This window comes from Helianthus annuus, chromosome 2, assembly GCF_002127325.2.
Source record: "Helianthus annuus cultivar XRQ/B chromosome 2, HanXRQr2.0-SUNRISE, whole genome shotgun sequence".
NCBI lineage: Eukaryota > Viridiplantae > Streptophyta > Magnoliopsida > Asterales > Asteraceae > Helianthus > Helianthus annuus.
In genome coordinates, this window is record NC_035434.2 from 86,884,307 (window position 1) to 86,903,382 (window position 19,076).

Sequence of the window (19,076 nt, forward strand, 5' to 3'; positions counted from 1 at the left end):
ACCAAGCTTAGTTAGTGATCATAGTTGCATAGGGAATAACCACTGAGGTTATACCTTATGATCACATAGGATTGGTTAGTCGTATGCTAGTTAGCTTGTATGCCCATAGGAAATGACCAAAATGCCCTTTTGAAGCTAAAATCCGTATTTTGGTTATGTGAACATATTTTTGACATATAATCTGAATTAGTAACATGTTTAGGGATAATTGGGCATGTAAGACTTGACATAGCACATAGTTAACCATCCGAACCTAGTTTTACGCAAACGACGCATTATAGTGGCTTATACTACCATAATGGGTTGAAACGGGTCAAAAGCACTTAGGTAAACTTCCAAATCAGAATGTTAGGTCTATTAAATCATGCCATATGAGTTGCAATACTCATTTGATTTATAGAACTTCATTCTATCCTATCTTCCGACTTAGGATCCAATTGTTTAACATAGTGATCCATACTAGGTGCCACTTGATTCCTTGATTTCCCGAGCTTTGTTAGGACACTTAATCAAGGATACTTGCAATCTCAAGTGAGTACATAGTCCCCTCTTTTACTGTTTTCAATTGTTTTGGGGTGAAACATATATGCCTATCTGTTATTTTCCTGATTTTAAACTATATGATTACACATGCTTAATACATATTCTTTTGACAATTTAAACAATTACCTATGGTTTAAACACTGATTTTCCAAAACTTATAAAACTAATTGTTGGACTGTACCTATTTTTATACATTCACCCAGCCGATTGGTAGTATGATATAGCGCTATAGGACTAGACACCCCATTCCTGTTATATGGAATGTCAGAAACCAAATTTAAACCAAATAGAAATTGCCTTCGTGGTATTTCTATAGTCTCCAAAGTGTAGTTTGATACACTAAGGCTTTGTTGAATACCAAATCACACTCTCTTTGTATATGTTGATATACTACAAAAGTACAGTTTGATGTGCTGTCAAATGTGATCTACCAAAGTATATTTTGATATACTAAGTACAAAATCCAACATATGTTTTAACATACTTTGTTATTTTAAACTAAAGTATATTTTGATATACTATCCAAAGCATAGTTTGATATGCTACTATTTTCCAAAGTATAGTTTGATATACTACCAACTTTGTTATTTTAAACTAAAGTATATTTTGATATAATATCTAAAGCATAGTTGATATGCTACTTTTAACCAAAGCATAGTTGATATGCTATTTACAAACCAAAGTATAATTTGATATACTACCAATACTTTTATTCTTAAACCAAAGTATACTTGAGATATACTACCGAAACTATTATTTTAATTACTAAAGTATATTTTGATATACTATCCATTTAACTATTTCAAAACTAAAGTATACTATGATATACTATTTGTACAAACTTTTCAAAAACCAAAGTATATTTTTGTCTATACTATAAACCCGTTTTCCAAAACGACACATTTTCAGAAACAAAACTTTTACATTAGATTCATGGCTATTTTGAAAACATAAAACCTTTTCTCGTATTATCTAAAGCCATGAATCTAATACACAAAAACCTATGTTACTCACAGGAATTTTTATGCTGACGTACCATATTTTCATATATGTTTCAGGTACTGCTATGTGATGATTGTTAATACACGCTACATATAGGATGGACTTGTGCCTTAGCGATTTAAAACTGAGAAACAATTATTTGTTTTATTATAAATTGTACCAAAACATTGAATTCAATAATTCAATAAAACAAAACTATTTAACCCATGGTTGTGAAACAATGATTCTATTACAACACTCCCCAACGTTTCCGCCACGTTTTGTTGTTTTACGTGGTCGGGGTGTGACAGAAAAGTTGGTATAGCAACTTTTCTGTCACACCCCGACCACGTTAAAACAACAAACCGTGGCGGAAACGTCGGGGAGTGTTGCAACAGAATTATTGTTTCACAACCATGGTAACCAAATGTTTTGTTTTATTGAATTATTATGTAATGTATATTGTCTTTAAAACAAACAAACTACATATTGTTTATTGCTGTTTTTAGATCACTAAGGCCTCGTCCAGGTCCTATGTGACGCAAACTTCCTAGCAAGCAACATCAAGCAATATCTCCTGAAACATATGTAAAAAAAATAAAGTCAGCAAAGAAATGCTGGCGAGTACATAGGTTTTGTGGGAGTATTGGATTCATGGCTCGTTTATATGTTGCAGTACCTCGTTAGACTACAAGAGTCAAAAATACAAACCTCGTTTTGAAAAGTGTATTGCAACATAATTAACCAACTCAAATCAAATTGGTTATAGTTTATAAAATCTCGTAGCCATGAGTCTTAACCCAAAAACATTTGTTTTAGTAAAATAATTTGGAAACATCTCGTAAAAGCTCGTTAATAAAACTCGTATGGTTTATATCGTTTCGAAAACCTCGTTGTGTGATATCGTTTCAAATCGTTTTCCCAAGTGAACTAAATAATGACACGCAATGTAATATGATAGAATCACTTATATATAAGAAGTACCAGCGGCGTATCTACCATGATTCTAGCATACTACACTCGTTCCATTATCTAATCACTAACCAAAGCCAATCGTTTAATTCGTTTATCTCGTTTCAAATCGTGTATCTCGTTTCAAATCGTTTAACTCGACCCAAAATCGTATTCGTTTTAATAGTGAAAAATACATTTGGTCGTCTCGTTAACAACATTCAAACCTTCGTGACTCGTTTAACTCGTTTCTCGTTTCGTATTAACAAACCACCAAAGGGTAAGTTAACAATCATCAGGTTCGGTCGTTACCTACATAACCCCCACACATAACCATGGGTGTAGTCTGATAACGGGATTTGTCAGATCCTATGGTACCATAACCTAATACTGGTCGGCTTGATCAGAGCTAATAAATGTCATTCGTTATGTAATTACAACCAACAAGTCTTGTTCACCTTATTGAAATCGTTATTAGTTTTGTATAAACCATCTTAATCGTTCTTGAAATCATCGTTTAAACCTTGAAAATCGTTTTGTACATATGATTCACCCCAAAACAATTGAAAACAGTAAAATAGGGGAACTATGTACTCACTTGAGATTGTAGGGTATCCTTGATTTTTGTGAACTATCGATGCACGGGCAATCAAGGAATCAAGTGGTAACTAGTATCGGATTGCTAGATAAATAAATCGACACCTAAATCGGGAGATAGGATAGAATGAGGTTCTATAAATCAAATGAGTAATTAAACTCATGTGGTATGATTTAATAGTCCCAACATTCTGATTGAAAGGCCTACCTAAGTGCTTTTGACCCGTTTCGACCCATTATGGTAACATAAGCTACTATAATGCGTCGTTAGCGTATAACTATGATCGGACGGTAATCTATGTGCTATGCCAAGTCTTACATGCCCAATTATCCCTAAACATGTTACTAAATCAGATTACAAGTCAAAAATATGTTCACATAGTCAAATTACGGATTTTAGCTTCAAAAGGGCATTTTGGTCATTTCCTATGGGCATACAAGCTAACTAGCAAATGACTAACCGATCCTACGTGATCATAAGGTATAACCTCAGTGGTTATTCCCTATGTAATTATGATCACTAACTAAGCTTGGTCGGATCCAAAGATCGACCAAACGGGTCGGGTTCGGAAGTATAAGCGGTTGTTTAGTCCGCTTATCTTACGACCCTAAACAAGCACAAACTAATAGTGTCGAGTTAGATATGTCAAAACATGTCTAACCTACTGATTTGGTATCAAAACAAAGTGTTTTGATACCCTAAAGTAGTTCCGTTGCAAAATGCGTGCTAAAACGCATTTTGACCGAAACTTTGACTCGACACTAGAACTAGCTAACGTGGTAATCAGCGGCTATAATCACGAAGGATTATAACTATCGTGATTACAATCACGTTTCAAAGTTCAATTGAACTTTGACTTGACCAACTGATGGTCAAAACCGAAAGTCAAACTGTTGGCCAAACGTTTGACTTTCTGCACTACATAAGGAAAAAGGAAATAAAAAGAATGAAAGAAGCTCACTTAAGGTCCTTGCTATCTTTTCTACAAGAAGACAAAGTCCCAAATGCTTGAGAGAGAGCTCCAAAGCAGATGTGAAGAGAGGAATGAGTGAATGAGCAAAGAAATGAGTTGATGGAGCATGGTATTTATAGTTGGACATGAACAACAAGATCACTCCAAGTGTTTTTCTTAGCCATTAAGCATGAAATCACAACCATACATTTGTTAGGAGCAAGTGCAAAGCCTTGGAGAGGTGGTAACTTGGTTACCACACAAAGAAATTGCAAGATTGGCCCCTGAATTTACAAACTGTTGCTGAAAACACACTTTCTGCCCAGATGTGATGCTCGCGTAGCGCGACGGCATAGGCAGTAGGTGCTCGCGCTACGCTACCATGTATCAGGTTCAGCAAAGTTTCAAAAATGGCAGAAATGGTCCCTGCACGTGTTTAAAGCCTTTTTCGATGCGTTTAAACCCCGTTAACCTCATTTCAAGGCTCTAAAATGAAGTTAAAGCATAGGGGACTCAAAACATGCTCAAAAATATCTCGGATGTCGGTTTGTTTGGTCGTACGATCGCGTTGTTCGGTTAATTACGACGGAAGTCGTAACGAACGCAAAATCGATCCAAATTAAGCGACGAATGGAATTTTTGCATGGCGATCACTAAAATAAAAATATTTTAGTGTGTACAAAAATTTTGGATGTCCAGATGTGTCCAGAACATAAGATACGCGCGAAAATGCAAACTTACGCCGTTTTTGACACTTTTAGTCCCTGTAAGATCATATAAGCATGTTTTCGCACACCGAACCTATCAAAGCTTATTTCTAAGCCATTTTTAGGTTATATATGGTATGTTTAACTTATGATCAAGTTCCGGACTGTTCGACACCATACGAATCGGTATAGTTTCGCAGTTTGACACAAATAGTCCCTGCGATTGAACAAACTTGTTTTCGACACACCAACCCATCCAAAACTTATTTCTAAGTTATGTGAAGGTTATTTAAGGTATGTTAAGCCTATGTCACTATTCCGGAGTGTTTGTTGCATTAAACTGGTTATATTTACGCATCAGATCGCGTATAACTTTCCAGAAAGCGATTTAGAGCTTGAAATCGAACGAGAATTGATATGTGCAAACGATACACATATTTATAAAAATTCCAAGTATGAAATACAATATTTCATTGATTTGGTATTTGTTCGATGGTCTTGGAGGCACAGATGTCACAGTCTCCCCTACTTGAGGAAATTTCGTCCCGAAATTTAATCAGAGGAAACTTGTGAGAGCTCGAAACATGAAGTCGGAAAGATAAGACAATACTAGTTGGGTTCTGAACTTCTAGTAACTTTAATAACATTATGCTTGCAGTGTAAGAGGGACACTTATATACAAGTATATGAAGTGTCATTGGTGCGTCCATCGTACCTCATTACATCGTTCACATTCCGTCATTGTTGCCACTATCAGTTCTTACACATCATAAATCTTACTGTGGTTTCTGTGCACTGAATTTCATAATTATGTACGCGTCCATAATTACGTAAAATAGGGGAGTGCTGCACAAGACATAATTGAAAATGCCCGACCACGTTAAAACAACAAACCGTGGCGGAAACGTCGGGGAGTGCTGTAACAGAATTATTGTTTCATAACCATGGTAACCAAATGTTTTGTTTTATTGAATTATTATGTAATGTACATTGTCTTTAAATCAAAACAAACAAACTACATATTGTTATGACTGTTTTTAAGTCACTAAGGCCTCGTCCAGGTCCTATGTGACACAAACTTCCTAACAAGCAACATCAAGCAATATCACCTGAAACATATGTAAAAAAAAGTAAAGTCAGCAAAGAAATTGCTGGCGAGTACATAGTTTTGTGGGAGTATCGGGTTCATGGCTTGTTTGTATGTTGCAATACCTCGTTAGACTACAAGAGTCAAAATACAAACCTCGTTTTGAAAAGTGTATTGCAACATAGTTTAACCAACTCAAATCAAGATGGTTATAGTTTATAAAATCTCGTAGCCATGACTCCTAACCCAAAAACATTTGTTTTAGTAAAATAATTCGGAAACATCTCGTAAAGGCTCGTTAATAAAACTCGTATGGTTTATATCGTTTCGAAAACCTCGTTGTGTGATATCGTTTCAAATCGTTTTCCCAAGTGCACTAAATAATGACACGCAATGTAATATGATAGAATCACTTATATATAAGAAGTACCAGCGGCGTATCTACCATGATTCTATCATATTACACTCATCCCATTATTTAATCACTACCCAAAGCCAATCGTTTAATTCGTTTATCTCGTTTCAAATCGTGTATCTCGTTTCAAATCGTTTTACTCGACCCAAAATCGTATTCGTTTTAATAGTGAAAAATACTTTTGGTCGTCTCGTTAACAACATTCAAACCTTCGTGACTCGTTTAACTCGTTTCTCGTTTCGTATTAACAAACCACCAAAGGGTAAGTTAACAATCATCAGGTTCGGTCGTTACCTACATAACCCCCACACATAACCATGGGTGTAGTCTGATAACGGGATTTGTCAGATCCTATGGTACCATAACCTAATACTGGTCGGCTTGATCAGAGCTAATGAATGTCATTTGTTATGTAATTACAACCAACAAGTCTTGTTCACCTTATTGAAATCGTTATTAGTTTTGTATAAACCATCTTAATCGTTTTTGAAATCATCGTTTATACCTTGAAAATCGTTTTATACATATGATTCACCCCAAAACAATTGAAAACAATAAAATAGGGGAACTATGTACTCACTTGAGATTTGTAGGGTATCCTTGATTTTGTGAACTATCGATGCACGGGCAATCAAGGAATCAAGTGGTACCTAGTATCGGATTGCTAGATAAATAAATCGACACCTAAATCGGGAGATAGGATAGAATGAGGTTCTATAAATCAAATGAGTAATTAAACTCATATGGTATGATTTAATAGTCCCAACATTCTGATTGAAAGGCCTACCTAAGTGCTTTTGACCCGTTTCGACACATTATGGTAACATAAGTCACTATAAGGCGTCATTAGCATAAAACTATGTTCGGATGGTTAACTATGTGCTATGCCAAGTCTTACATGCCCAATAATCCCTAAACATGTTACTAAATCAGGTTATATGTCAAAATTATGTTCACATAGTCAAAATACGGATTTATGCTTCAAAAGGGCATTTTGGTCATTTCCTATGGGCATACAAGCTAACAAGCATATGACTAACCAATCCTATGTGATCATAAGGTATAACCTCAGTGGTTATTCCCTATGAAATTATGATCACTAACTAAGCTTGGTCGGATCCAAAGATCGACCAAACGGGTCGGGTTCGGAAGTATAAGCGGTTGTTTAGACCGCATATCTTACGACCCTAAACAAGCACAAACTAATAGTGTCGAGTTAGACATGTCAAAACATGTCTAACCTACTGATTTGGTATCAAAACAAAGTGTTTTGATACCCTAAAGTAGTTCCGTTGCAAAATGCGTGCTAAAACGCATTTTGACCGAAACTTTGACTCGACACTACAACTAGATAACGTGGTAATCAGCGGTTATAATCGCGAAGGATTATAACTATCGTGATTACAATCACGTGTCAAAGTTCAATTGAACTTTGACTTGACCAATTAATGGTCAAAACCGAAAGTCAAACTGTTGGCCAAACTGTTTGACTTTCTGCACTACATAAGGAAAAAGCAAGAAAAAGAATGAAAGAAGCTCACTTAAGGTCCTTGCTATCTTTTCTACAAGAAGACAAAGTCCCAAATGCTTGAGAGAGAGCTCCAAAGCAGAAGTGAAGAGAGGAATGAGTGAATGAGCAAAGAAATGAGTTGATGGAGCATGGTATTTATAGTTGGACATGAAGAACAAGATCACTCCAAGTGTTTTTCTTAGTCATTAAGCATGAAATCACAACCATACACTTGTTTGATGCAGGTGCAAAGCCTTGGAGAGGTGGTAACTTGGTTACCACACAAAGAAATTGCAAGATTGGCCCCTGAATTTACAAATTGTTGCTGAAAACACACTTTCTGCCCAGATGTGATGCTCGCGTAGCGCGACGGCATAGGCAGTAGGTGCTCGCGCTACGCTACCATGTATCAGATTCAGCAAAGTTTCAAAAATGACAGAAATGGTCCCTGCACGTGTTTAAGCTTGTTTTTGACGTTTTTAACCTCCGTTAACCTCATTTCAAGGCTCTAAAATGAAGTTAAAGTATAGGGGACTCAAAACATGCTCGAAAACATCTTGGATGTTGGTTCGTTTGGTCGTACGATCGCGTTGTTCGGTTAATTACGACGGAAGTCGTAACGAACGCAAAACCGATCCAAATTAAGCGACGAATGGAATTTTTGCATGCCGATCACTAAAATAAAAATATTTTAGTGTGTACAAAAATTTTGGATGTCCAGATGTGTCCAGAACGTAAGATATGCGCGAAAATGCAAACTTACGTCGTTTTTGACACTTTTAGTCCCTGTAAGATCATGTAAGCATGTTTTTGCACACCGAACTTATCAAAGCTTATTTCTAAGCCATGTTTAGGTTATTTATGGTATGTTTAACTTATGATCAAGTTCCGGACCGTACGTTGCCTTACGAAACGGCAGACTTTCGCAAGTTGACGCAAATAGTCCCTGAGAGCGAATAAACTTGTTTTTGCCATACCAAAGCCTTTAAAACTTATTTCTAAGTTATGTAAAGGTTATTTAAGGTATGTTAAGTTTATGATGATGTTCCGGAGTGTTTGTCGCGGTTAACTGATCGTGTTTACGCATCCGTTCACGTATAACTTTCCAGAAAACGATATAGAGTTTAAAATCAATCAAAAATCAACATGGGCACAAAACCAAACATAAATGACAAACATTGGGATCAAAACACACTGTTTTATTAATATTGTATTGTTCAGGGTTTGTAAAATTTCGTCCCGAAATTTATTTAGAGGAAACTTATGAGAATAGATGTGGATATTTCGCTTTCATCTGATCTTCACGTTCCCAAGTAAACTCTGGGCCACGTTTAGATTCCCAGCGAACTTTGACCAATTTAATCCGCTTGCCTTTCAACTGTTTAAACGAACGGTCCACTATCTCCACAGGTTTCTCAACGAAGTGCATTGTATTATCAACACGAATTTCATCAAGTGGTATGTGGAGGTTCTCATCAGCTAAACACTTTCTGAGATTGGACACGTGGAATGTTGGATGAACATTTCCAAGTTCAGGAGGTAGCTCTAATCTGTAGGCTACTTTTCCGATTCTTTCAACGATCTTGAATGGTCCAACATAACGAGGTGCAAGTTTTCCTTTCTTTCCAAATCTAATCACACCTTTCCAAGGGGATACCTTGAGTAGGACGTGATCACCAACTTGGAATTCCAAGGGCTTGCGTCGTCGATCCGCGTAACACTTCTGACGGCTTCTAGCTGTCTGAAGGTTTTCATGAATCTTCTTGATATTTTTGAGCATGTTTTGAGTCCCCTATGCTTTAACTTCATTTTAGAGCCTTGAAATGAGGTTATCGGGGTTTAAACGCATCGAAAAAGGCTTTAAACACGTGCAGGGACCATTTCTGCCATTTTTGAAACTTTGCTGAACCTGATACATGGTAGCGTAGCGCGAGCACCTACTGCCTATGCCGTCGCGCTACGCGAGCATCACATCTGGGCAGAAAGTGTGTTTTCAGCAACAGTTTGTAAATTCAGGGGCCAATCTTGCAATTTCTTTGTGTGGTAACCAAGTTACCACCTCTCCAAGGCTTTGCACCTGCTCCTAACAAATGTATGGTTGTGATTTCATGCTTAATGGCTAAGAAAAACACTTGGAGTGATCTTGTTCTTCATGTCCAACTATAAATACCATGCTCCATCAACTCATTTCTTTGCTCATTCACTCATTCCTCTCTTCACATCTGCTTTGGAGCTCTCTCTCAAGCATTTGGGACTTTGTCTTCTTGTAGAAAAGATAGCAAGGACCTTAAGTGAGCTTCTTTCATTCTTTTTCTTGCTTTTTCCTTATGTAGTGCAGAAAGTCAAACAGTTTGGCCAACAGTTTGACTTTCGGTTTTGACCATCAATTGTTCAAGTCAAAGTTCAATTGAACTTTGACACGTGATTGTAATGACGATAGTTATAATCCTTCGCGATTATAACCGCTGATTACCACGTTATCTAGTTGTAGTGTCAAAGTTTCGGTCAAAATGCGTTTTAGCACGCATTTTGCAACGGAACTACTTTAGGGTATCAAAACACTTTGTTTTGATACCAAATCAGTAGGTTAGACATGTTTTGACATATCTAACTCGGCACTATTAGTTTGTGCTTGCTTAGGGTCGTAAGATAAGCGGTCTAAACAACCGCTTATACTTCCGAACCCGACCCGTTTGGTCGATCTTTGGATCCGACCAAGCTTAGTTAGTGATCATAATTACATAGGGAATAACCACTGAGGTTATACCTTATGATCACGTAGGATCGGTTAGTCATTTGCTAGTTAGCTTGTATGCCCATAGGAAATGACCAAAATGCCCTTTTGAAGCTAAAATCCGTAATTTGACTATGTGAACATATTTTTGACTTGTAATCTGATTTAGTAACATGTTTAGGGATAATTGGGCATGTAAGACTTGGCATAGCACATAGATTACCGTCCGATCATAGTTATACGCTAACGACGCATTATAGTAGCTTATGTTACCATAATGGGTCGAAACGGGTCAAAAGCACTTAGGTAGGCCTTTCAATCAGAATGTAGGGCCTATTAAATCATACCATATGAGTTCAAATACTCCTTTGATTTATAGAACCTCATTCTATCCTATCTCCCGATTTAGGTGTCGATTTATTTATCTAGCAATCCGATACTAGGTACCACTTGATTCCTTGATTGCCCGTGCATCGATAGTTCACAAAATCAAGGATACCCTACAATCTCAAGTGAGTACATAGTTCCCCTATTTTATTGTTTTCAATTGTTTTGGGGTGAGACATATGTACAAAACGATTTTCAAGGTTTAAACGATGATATCAAAAACGATTAAGATGGTTTATACAAAACTAATAACGATTTCAATAAGGTGAACAAGACTTGTTGGTTGTATTTACATAACAAATGACATTCATTAGCTCTGATCAAGCCGACCAGTATTAGGTTATGGTACCATAGGATCTGACAAATCCCGTTATCAGACTACACCCATGGTTATGTGTGGGGGTTATGTAGGTAACGACCGAACCTGATGATTGTTAACTTACCCTTTGGTGGTTTGTTAATAGGAAACGAGAAACGAGTTAAACGAGTCACGAAGGTTTGAATGTTGTTAACGAGACGACCAAAAGTATTTTTCACTATTAAAACGAATACGATTTTGGGTCGAGTTAAACAATTTGAAACGAGATACACGATTTGAAACGAGATAAACGAATTAAACGATTGGATTTGGGTAGTGATTAAATAATGGAACGAGTGTAGTATGCTAGAATCATGGTAGATACGCCGCTGGTACTTCTTATATATAAGTGATTCTATCATATTACATTGCGTGTCATTATTTAGTTCACTTGGGAAAACGATTTGAAACGATATCACACAACGAGGTTTTCGAAACGATATAAACCATACGAGTTTTATTAACGAGCTTTTACGAGATGTTTCCAAATTATTTTACTAAAACAAATGTTTTTGGGTTAAGACTCATGGCTACGAGATTTTATAAACTATAACCAATTTGATTTGAGTTGGTTAATTATGTTGCAATACACTTTTCAAAACGAGGTTTGTATTTTTGACTCTTGTAGTCTAACGAGGTACTGCAACATATAAACGAGCCATGAATCCAATACTCCCACAAAACCTATGTACTCGCCAGCATTTCTTTGCTGACTTTATTTTTTTACATATGTTTCAGGAGATATTGCTTGATGTTGCTTGCTAGGAAGTTTGCGTCACATAGGACCTGGACGAGGCCTTAGTGATCTAAAAACAGCAATAAACAATATGTAGTTTGTTTGTTTTAAAGACAATATACATTACATAATAATTCAATAAAACAAAACATTTGGTTACCATGGTTGTGAAACAATAATTCTGTTGCAACACTCCCCGACGTTTCCGCCACGGTTTGTTGTTTTAACGTGGTCGGGGTGTGACAGAAGAGTTGGTATCAGAGCCAATGGTTATAGGGAATTAGGTTATTAGCATTGCTTTGACCTAGACTATAACTTTAGGACCCTAACACAAGTTTACTTGTGTTTAGAAATTTTAAAACAATACTGTCACCTATCCTTAGGTGATAACCACAACAAGAACACAATAACGAATCCGCTTTGAAAATTAATCATCTATCCTTGGATGATTGATTACTAGGTTTTGAACCTTCTATTATAAGGTTTTGAACCCTTCCAGTCTGATTCATCTTTGGCTTTGTGCCTTTCGAGTTTTCAAATCGTCAAAGTTTGAGTCTAAATAATGTGAACACGTGCAAACTGGAAGAGTGAATGCCTGTACCCTGAGTTTTCTGTCTAAGGCTAGAGTGTTCGTACAAATCCGCATTATCGGACCAGTCACTCTTACCTGGGAACTCTTGGGGTGAGTGTTCACTTATAGGCGACCATGTCTTCGCGATACATTATTTTGACCTATTTACTTTGATTTGTCACTGCGTGTCGTTTGTTTGTTCAAGGTAACGAACAAATGATCGCCTTCCTTGTGTGGTGTCGATATTTTCAATACCTCTTTTGTTCCTCCAATTGTCAACCTCACGCGTTTCCCATGTTTCCTTTTTAGACAATGCCTCCACGACGCAATACTCAAACCGATGCTCGAACTTATACTGCTGAGGAACTCGCAGCCCTTGTCTCTCAACAAATGGCTGCTGTGCTTCCAGGCATTGTGACCCAAATCCACGAGCTATACAATAACAATAATAACAACAACAATGCACCGTGTAATTTCAAGAATTTCAATTCTGCGAAGCCGCTTAAGTTTTCTGGGTCACAAGGAGCAACCGCACTCCTGCAATGGTTTGAGAGTATCGAGAGCACATTCAGACATGTGCAGTGTCCGAATGCGCGCAAAGTTGAGTTTGCTTCAAGCGTATTTGAGAAGCGAGCTCTTACATGGTGGAACGGAGTGATGCGTGATAGGGGTGCCGAAGTGGCACTAGCACAGACTTGGGATGAGCTCCGAGCTCTCATGATGAGAGAGTTCTGTCCCCGACACGAGATTCGAGTGTTGGAACGAGAATTTGACGATTTGAAACAAGTCGGGGGAGAACACCGTGCTTATACGGATCGATTTGAGGAGCTTAGTTTGTTGTGTCCCACGATGGTTACCCCGTTGGATAAGGCAATTGAGAGGTATATCGATGGTTTACCCGACTCCATTCAGGACATCCTGACTGGCGTTAATCCTACTACCGTTCGTCAAGCGATCGAGTTGTCTGCTACCCTGACTGAATCTCAAGTCAGGAAGGGTAAACTCACCCGCAAGGGTGATAAAAAGAAGTCAACCGATTCTGAAAAGGGTAAGGGTGAGAAGCAGGATGAGGCATCGAAGAAGTCAAGGAAGCGCAAGGCTTCCCAAAACTTCGCTGTCACCAATCAGACTGCACAGAACCCTCAGAACCCACCGACTCAACCTCCTGCAAAGAAAGCATATGCTGGTACCGCACCTCACTGCACTCGATGTAATGGTCACCATGTTGCCCAACAGGCCTGTAAACAGTGTGCTACATGTGGTAGGCTTGGGCATTTGGCCAATACTTGTCGTTTTGATCAAAATCAGGCTGCCCAGGTTCCAGCACAAGCTCAATGGAATGCTGTGAGATTCCCACCTGGTTCATGTTTCAATTGCGGAGAAATGGGTCATTTTCGCAACAATTGCCCGAGATTGGTAAACGCGAATGCGAATGTTAACCCAAATCCGAACGCGAACGTGAATGTGAATCCCGCTCGTGGACGAGTATTTAACATCAACGAGGCGATCGATGATTTTTTTTTTTTTTTTTTTTTTGGGTAAAGGGTTACCCCGGTGATTCTATTAAAATGCAACCGCAATTAAGTACAAGTAGTGAGGATAGGTTCCACACTAGTTCATATACAGGACATGCCCCATATATGTAAAACAAAACAAACCAAAGACCAATAACACCCCATATCCTCGTCTACTATACATCATGACACGACATCTAGTAGACAGACAATACAAAAACACAAGACAAAATCCTCAACCACCATCATCAAATATAAAGTAGCCACAAAACAGCAGCCCCTTCAGACGAAAAACAGCTAGCCTATCCATTCGAGGACCTGGTAGAAGAGGTGCTTGCCCCTGCTTTCGAGGAGAAAGCATGAGTGCCCGATGTCATAAATGCACTAGTTTCATTGTAGACTTCTTCAACCTCCTCCTCATCCGATTCCTGCTGGTCATGCTGAGCTTCACCATTTTTACAACCCCGAACCGGATCGTCATCCTGTAACACACCGAACCTATTTTGAATTTTAACCTTTGATGGAGGGACCGAAGATGACGCTCCCCCACTCGGTTTCGGACCAACCGGTCTGTATTCAAACTGCTTCTTCTGCTTATTAACAGGAAATCCCGTTTTTCTCGCCACTTTCTTGCGATCCACATCCATGAAACCATCCTTGTCTACAACAGGCGATTTCTCTTGCTTACGATTATTGTTCACAACCTGCTGTTTCTGGCTCTTCATAGGCTCTTTAGGAGCCCTCCTAATCTGCCTCGGACAAGTATCATCAGAATGGCCAAAGACTTTACTGTGAGCGCATCTATGAGGACTCCATTCATACTCCACATAAAGTTTCTGTTTACAAAAACCTTCACCCTCCAGATTTGGAATCGCTACAACTATCTCATCCTTAAAATCATTATCAGCTGAGATTTCTAACAGAGCTCGAGCATAACTACTCCTTCCCCACGAATCCATACACATTGATGAAGTGTAAGTATCCAACAATTTCGGCTCGCCAATAGCTGTAGCAATCATACTCAATCCATCCTCCGTGTAAGCAACAATTGGAACATCATGTATTTTGACCCACACTTGCACTTTCTTTACCTCCTTCTTTTCAAGCTTTGAAGTTGGCGACCAGATATTTAGAAAAATAGGCTGAGCTCGGATAATCCAAGGACCCTCCTTAAGCACATTCATCATCCCAGCTTCATCAGCAAACTTGAAAAAGAAAAACCCCTTTGCATTCATCATGGATTTTTGCAATCCAAACTTTTTCCAGTTATTCCGTACATAATAATCCACTACTGGGTAGGCAACTCGATCCCCCAAGAAATATCCGTAAAGAGTATATGCTAACTTGTCCTGAACAGCCCGAATAGAGTCTCGAGGAAGCACCACATCACAGCCTTCATGCACATCAGAACTAGCAAGAGTTCTGAAATTTACCTTGACAGGGTTGGCTGCCACAACCGAATTTGAGCTTTCTTCAACACTTCGGTTAACCTGAACCTCCTGACCAAAATTCACATTATCCGAAAACCTAGTTGCCTTCTGCAACTTCTCCCCCTGATCCGAAACATAGCTGTTTGAGAAGGACATAGGAGCCTATCCGAAAACTTCAGGGCTATGGAGTCAAATGAAACCGTTGAGGGGGCGGATGTTGTGATTCCTATCTCGTCAGTGAAACAGGTGAATGATAGATATGAAAATACGTTGTATGGCTATTTTTTGGGAAAAAGACTAGCCTATCCGGTTGTGGACTACTTTGCTAAAAATAACTGGGTAAAATATGGCCTTTCAAGGTTAATGATGAACGCGAAGGGTTTCTTTTTCTTTAAATTTAAAACGAAAGAGGGGATGGATAAGCTTTTGGAAGATGGTCCGTGGACAATCAGGAATGTGCCAATTATTTTGAATGAATGGTCGTCGAATGTCATAGTTGAGAAGCAGGATATTAAAACTGTTCCAGTTTGGATTAAAATGCACGATGTTCCCTTGACGGCATTTACAGAGGATGGATTGAGCTTGTTGGCTTCAAAGGTTGGAACACCAAAAATGTTAGATTCCTACACCGCGACAATGTGTACGGAATCATGGGGGAGGAGCAGTTTTGCAAGGGCTATGGTTGAGATACATGCGGAGAAGGACCTAAAGAAAAGTATCACGGTAGCTATTCCTAGTTTGGAGGGAACTGGTCATGTGAAAGTGGAAGTTAAAGTTGACTATGATTGGGAACCATTGAGATGCTCCTCATGTTGTGTGTTCGGCCATAATGAAAACTCATGTCCAAAGAATCCGGTCCAGGTTACGCGTGATGGAAGCAATAAGCATAATGATGATATTCAGGGAAACGTTGTGAAAACAAAGAAACCGTACATTCAGGGTGTGAACGTCAAGAACCAGAAACCAAAGTTTACGTATAGGCCCGTGGTGAAACCGAAGTCAAATCAGGGCAATGCAGAATTGAATAAGCAAAAGATTGAAACTTCTAACCCTTTTGACATTTTAGGTGAGGAGACTAGCAATGTGGATGATGATAAAGGGGAAGGAGCTAATGTACAAGCAAGAAAGCATGCAAAAGGAAAGAGCCATATTACGGATGAGGTATTGATGACCGATGAGACCGATGTTGATACTCTTTTGGCTGATATTCCAAAGTTTATGGAGAACAAGATTGCAAACAATTCTGAGGGTGCAAGCACACCCGGTTACGATGGTTTTTAATGGGTAGTGTTGCTTCATGGAATATTAGGGGGTTGAACCGCTCCCTCAAACAGAAGGAGGTTCGTCAGGTTGTTATGGATAATCATGTTCAGGTGTGTGCTATTATGGAGACCCATGTTGACACGGCGAATGTTACAAAGGTGTGTCAAAAAGTTTTTAGCTCGTGGATGTGGAACTCAAATGCTAGCTGTTGTGTTAAGGGTACTCGGATCATGCTTGGTTGGGACCCGAATATGGCTGATGTGATGGTTTTAGCGCAAACGGATCAGGTGGTTCATACTCAAGTGATGTTTAAACGAGATAGCAAATCCTTGTTTTGTTCTTTTGTCTATGCGGATAATAATTATAAATTGCGAAGGGACTTGTGGAACAACTTGTGTGCGCACAACTCTATTATGAAAGACAAACCGTGGGTTGTGATGGGAGATTTCAATGCTTCCCTATCTCATGATGACTCGAGTGCAGGTTCGTCTTCTTATAGCATTGGAACCAGGGAGTTTCGAGAGTGTGTTCAATCCATAGATATGTTTGATGTTAATAGCACGGGGCTGCATTACACTTGGTCGAATAACCAGCATAGAGGAGGTATTATTTTTAAAAAACTGGACCGAATCATGGGCAATATTAACCTGGTTGCTGAGTTTCCAAACGCTGGAGCTTATTTTCACCCATTTCGGATATCTGACCACGCCCCTTGCATATTAAAGTTGCCAACTGTGACAAGAGACAAACCAAGACCGTTTAAATTTGTGAATCTAATTGCTGAAAAGCATGGTTTTATGGAAGCTATTAATCAGATCTGGGGAAAAGAGATTACAGGATTTCGCATGTACCAGGTTGTTATTAAAATGAAGTTGCTTAAAACTCCGTTACGTAAGCTTTTCTTCCAGCAAGGGAACCTGCATGAGAATGTTAAGAAGGCTAGAAAGGAACTGGATGAATGTCAGCTTGTTATGGATCAGGTCCCGTCTAATGGGGATGTGTTAGCGAAGCATAGTCTTCTTCTAAAGAACTATAAAGAAGCTGTTCATGATGAAGCTGCTTTTCTTCAACAAAAATCAAAAGTGGACTGGTTAACGCTCGGGGATTCTAATACTAAATATTTTCATAACGTTGTCAAAGCCAAAAACCACCGAAGCCGTATTTTTTTGATTCAGGATACGGATGGGAGTGTGCATGAGGGGGGGGGGGGGGCGGCGGCTTTAGCTTTCGTCAATCACTACTCGAATTTTTTTGGGAATGTGGGTCAGGTCGTATGTAGGCCGGATATGGATATATTTCGGAACAAGTTAACTCAGGTGAAAGCTAATAACATGGTCCGTCAAGTGACTGATGAGGAAATAAAAACAGCTATGTTCTCAATCGCAGGGAACAAGGCGCCTGGTCCGGATGGTTATACCTCGGTGTTTTTTAAAAAAGCATGGGATGTTGTTGGGAAAGATGTCTACTTAGCGGTAAAAGAATTTTTTCTGAATGGAAAGCTTCTAAACCAGCTAAATCATACGGTAATTTCTCTTATCCCGAAGGTGAAAACTCCGGCTTCAGTTACAGATTATAGGCCTATTTCTTGCTGCAATACGCTGTACAAGTGTATAAGCAAGATCATCACGACTCGTATTAAAGAGGGTTTAGGAGATATTGTCAATATTAACCAGTCAGCGTTCATTCCGGGCAGGAAGATATCAGATAATATCCTTCTAACACAGGAGCTTATGCACAACTATCATCACAGTCATGGTCCTCCGAGATGTGCGTTTAAAGTTGATATTCAAAAGGCTTATGATACTGTAGATTGGGGTTTCCTAGAGACCATCTTACATGGTTTCGGCTTTCACAAGAAGATGATCGAGTGGGTGTTGGCTTGTGTTACATCTACAACTTTTTCGCTTTCCATAAACGGTAACCTACATGGATATTTTAAAGGGAAGCGGGGTCTTCGTCAGGGGGACCCTATGTCTCCATATCTATTCACACTGGTTATGGAGGTCCTCACATTGATTCTCCAAAAACGAGTTGACGATACGGCAGACTTTAAGTTCCACCATAAATGTGACGAGCAAAGGATCATAAATTTATGTTTTGCAGATGATTTATTCTTATTTGCTCGCGGTGATCCTCCTTCTGCAGCAGTTATTCTGGAGTCGCTGAACTTATTCAAGGATATGTCGGGATTGGTCCTTAGCATGACGAAGAGCACTGTCTTCTTTGGAGGTGTTCCGAATCATGTTAAGGCTCAAATCCGAAGTATCATGCAGTTTGATGAAGGTAATCTTCCGGTCAGGTACCTTGGGGTTCCACTCATTTCATCCAGATTGAATTAT

The 19,076-nt window shown here is 38.8% G+C and overlaps 1 protein-coding gene across 1 annotated transcript; it reads right to left on the bottom strand.

Moving 5' to 3' along the window:
• Positions 1–14,220: 14,220 nt before the first annotated feature.
• On the bottom strand, positions 14,221–15,630 carry LOC110889610. Its single transcript, XM_022137173.1, has 2 exons — positions 14,455–15,630; positions 14,221–14,241 (listed from the first exon to the last, which is right to left on the bottom strand). Exons 1-2 carry the CDS (start codon positions 15,628–15,630, stop codon positions 14,221–14,223), a joined length of 1,197 nt encoding a protein of 398 aa, XP_021992865.1.
• Between the last annotated feature and the right edge of the window lie 3,446 nt (positions 15,631–19,076).

Coding starts and splice junctions, on each gene's coding strand:
- LOC110889610 (XM_022137173.1), bottom strand. CDS start 15,630: ATGTCCTTCTCAAACAGCTATGTTTCGGATCAGGGGGAGAAGTTGCAG. Junction 14,242..14,454: donor AGGAATCGGATGAGGAGGAG/GTTGAAGAAGTC, acceptor TCTGTCTACTAG/ATGTCGTGTCATGATGTATA.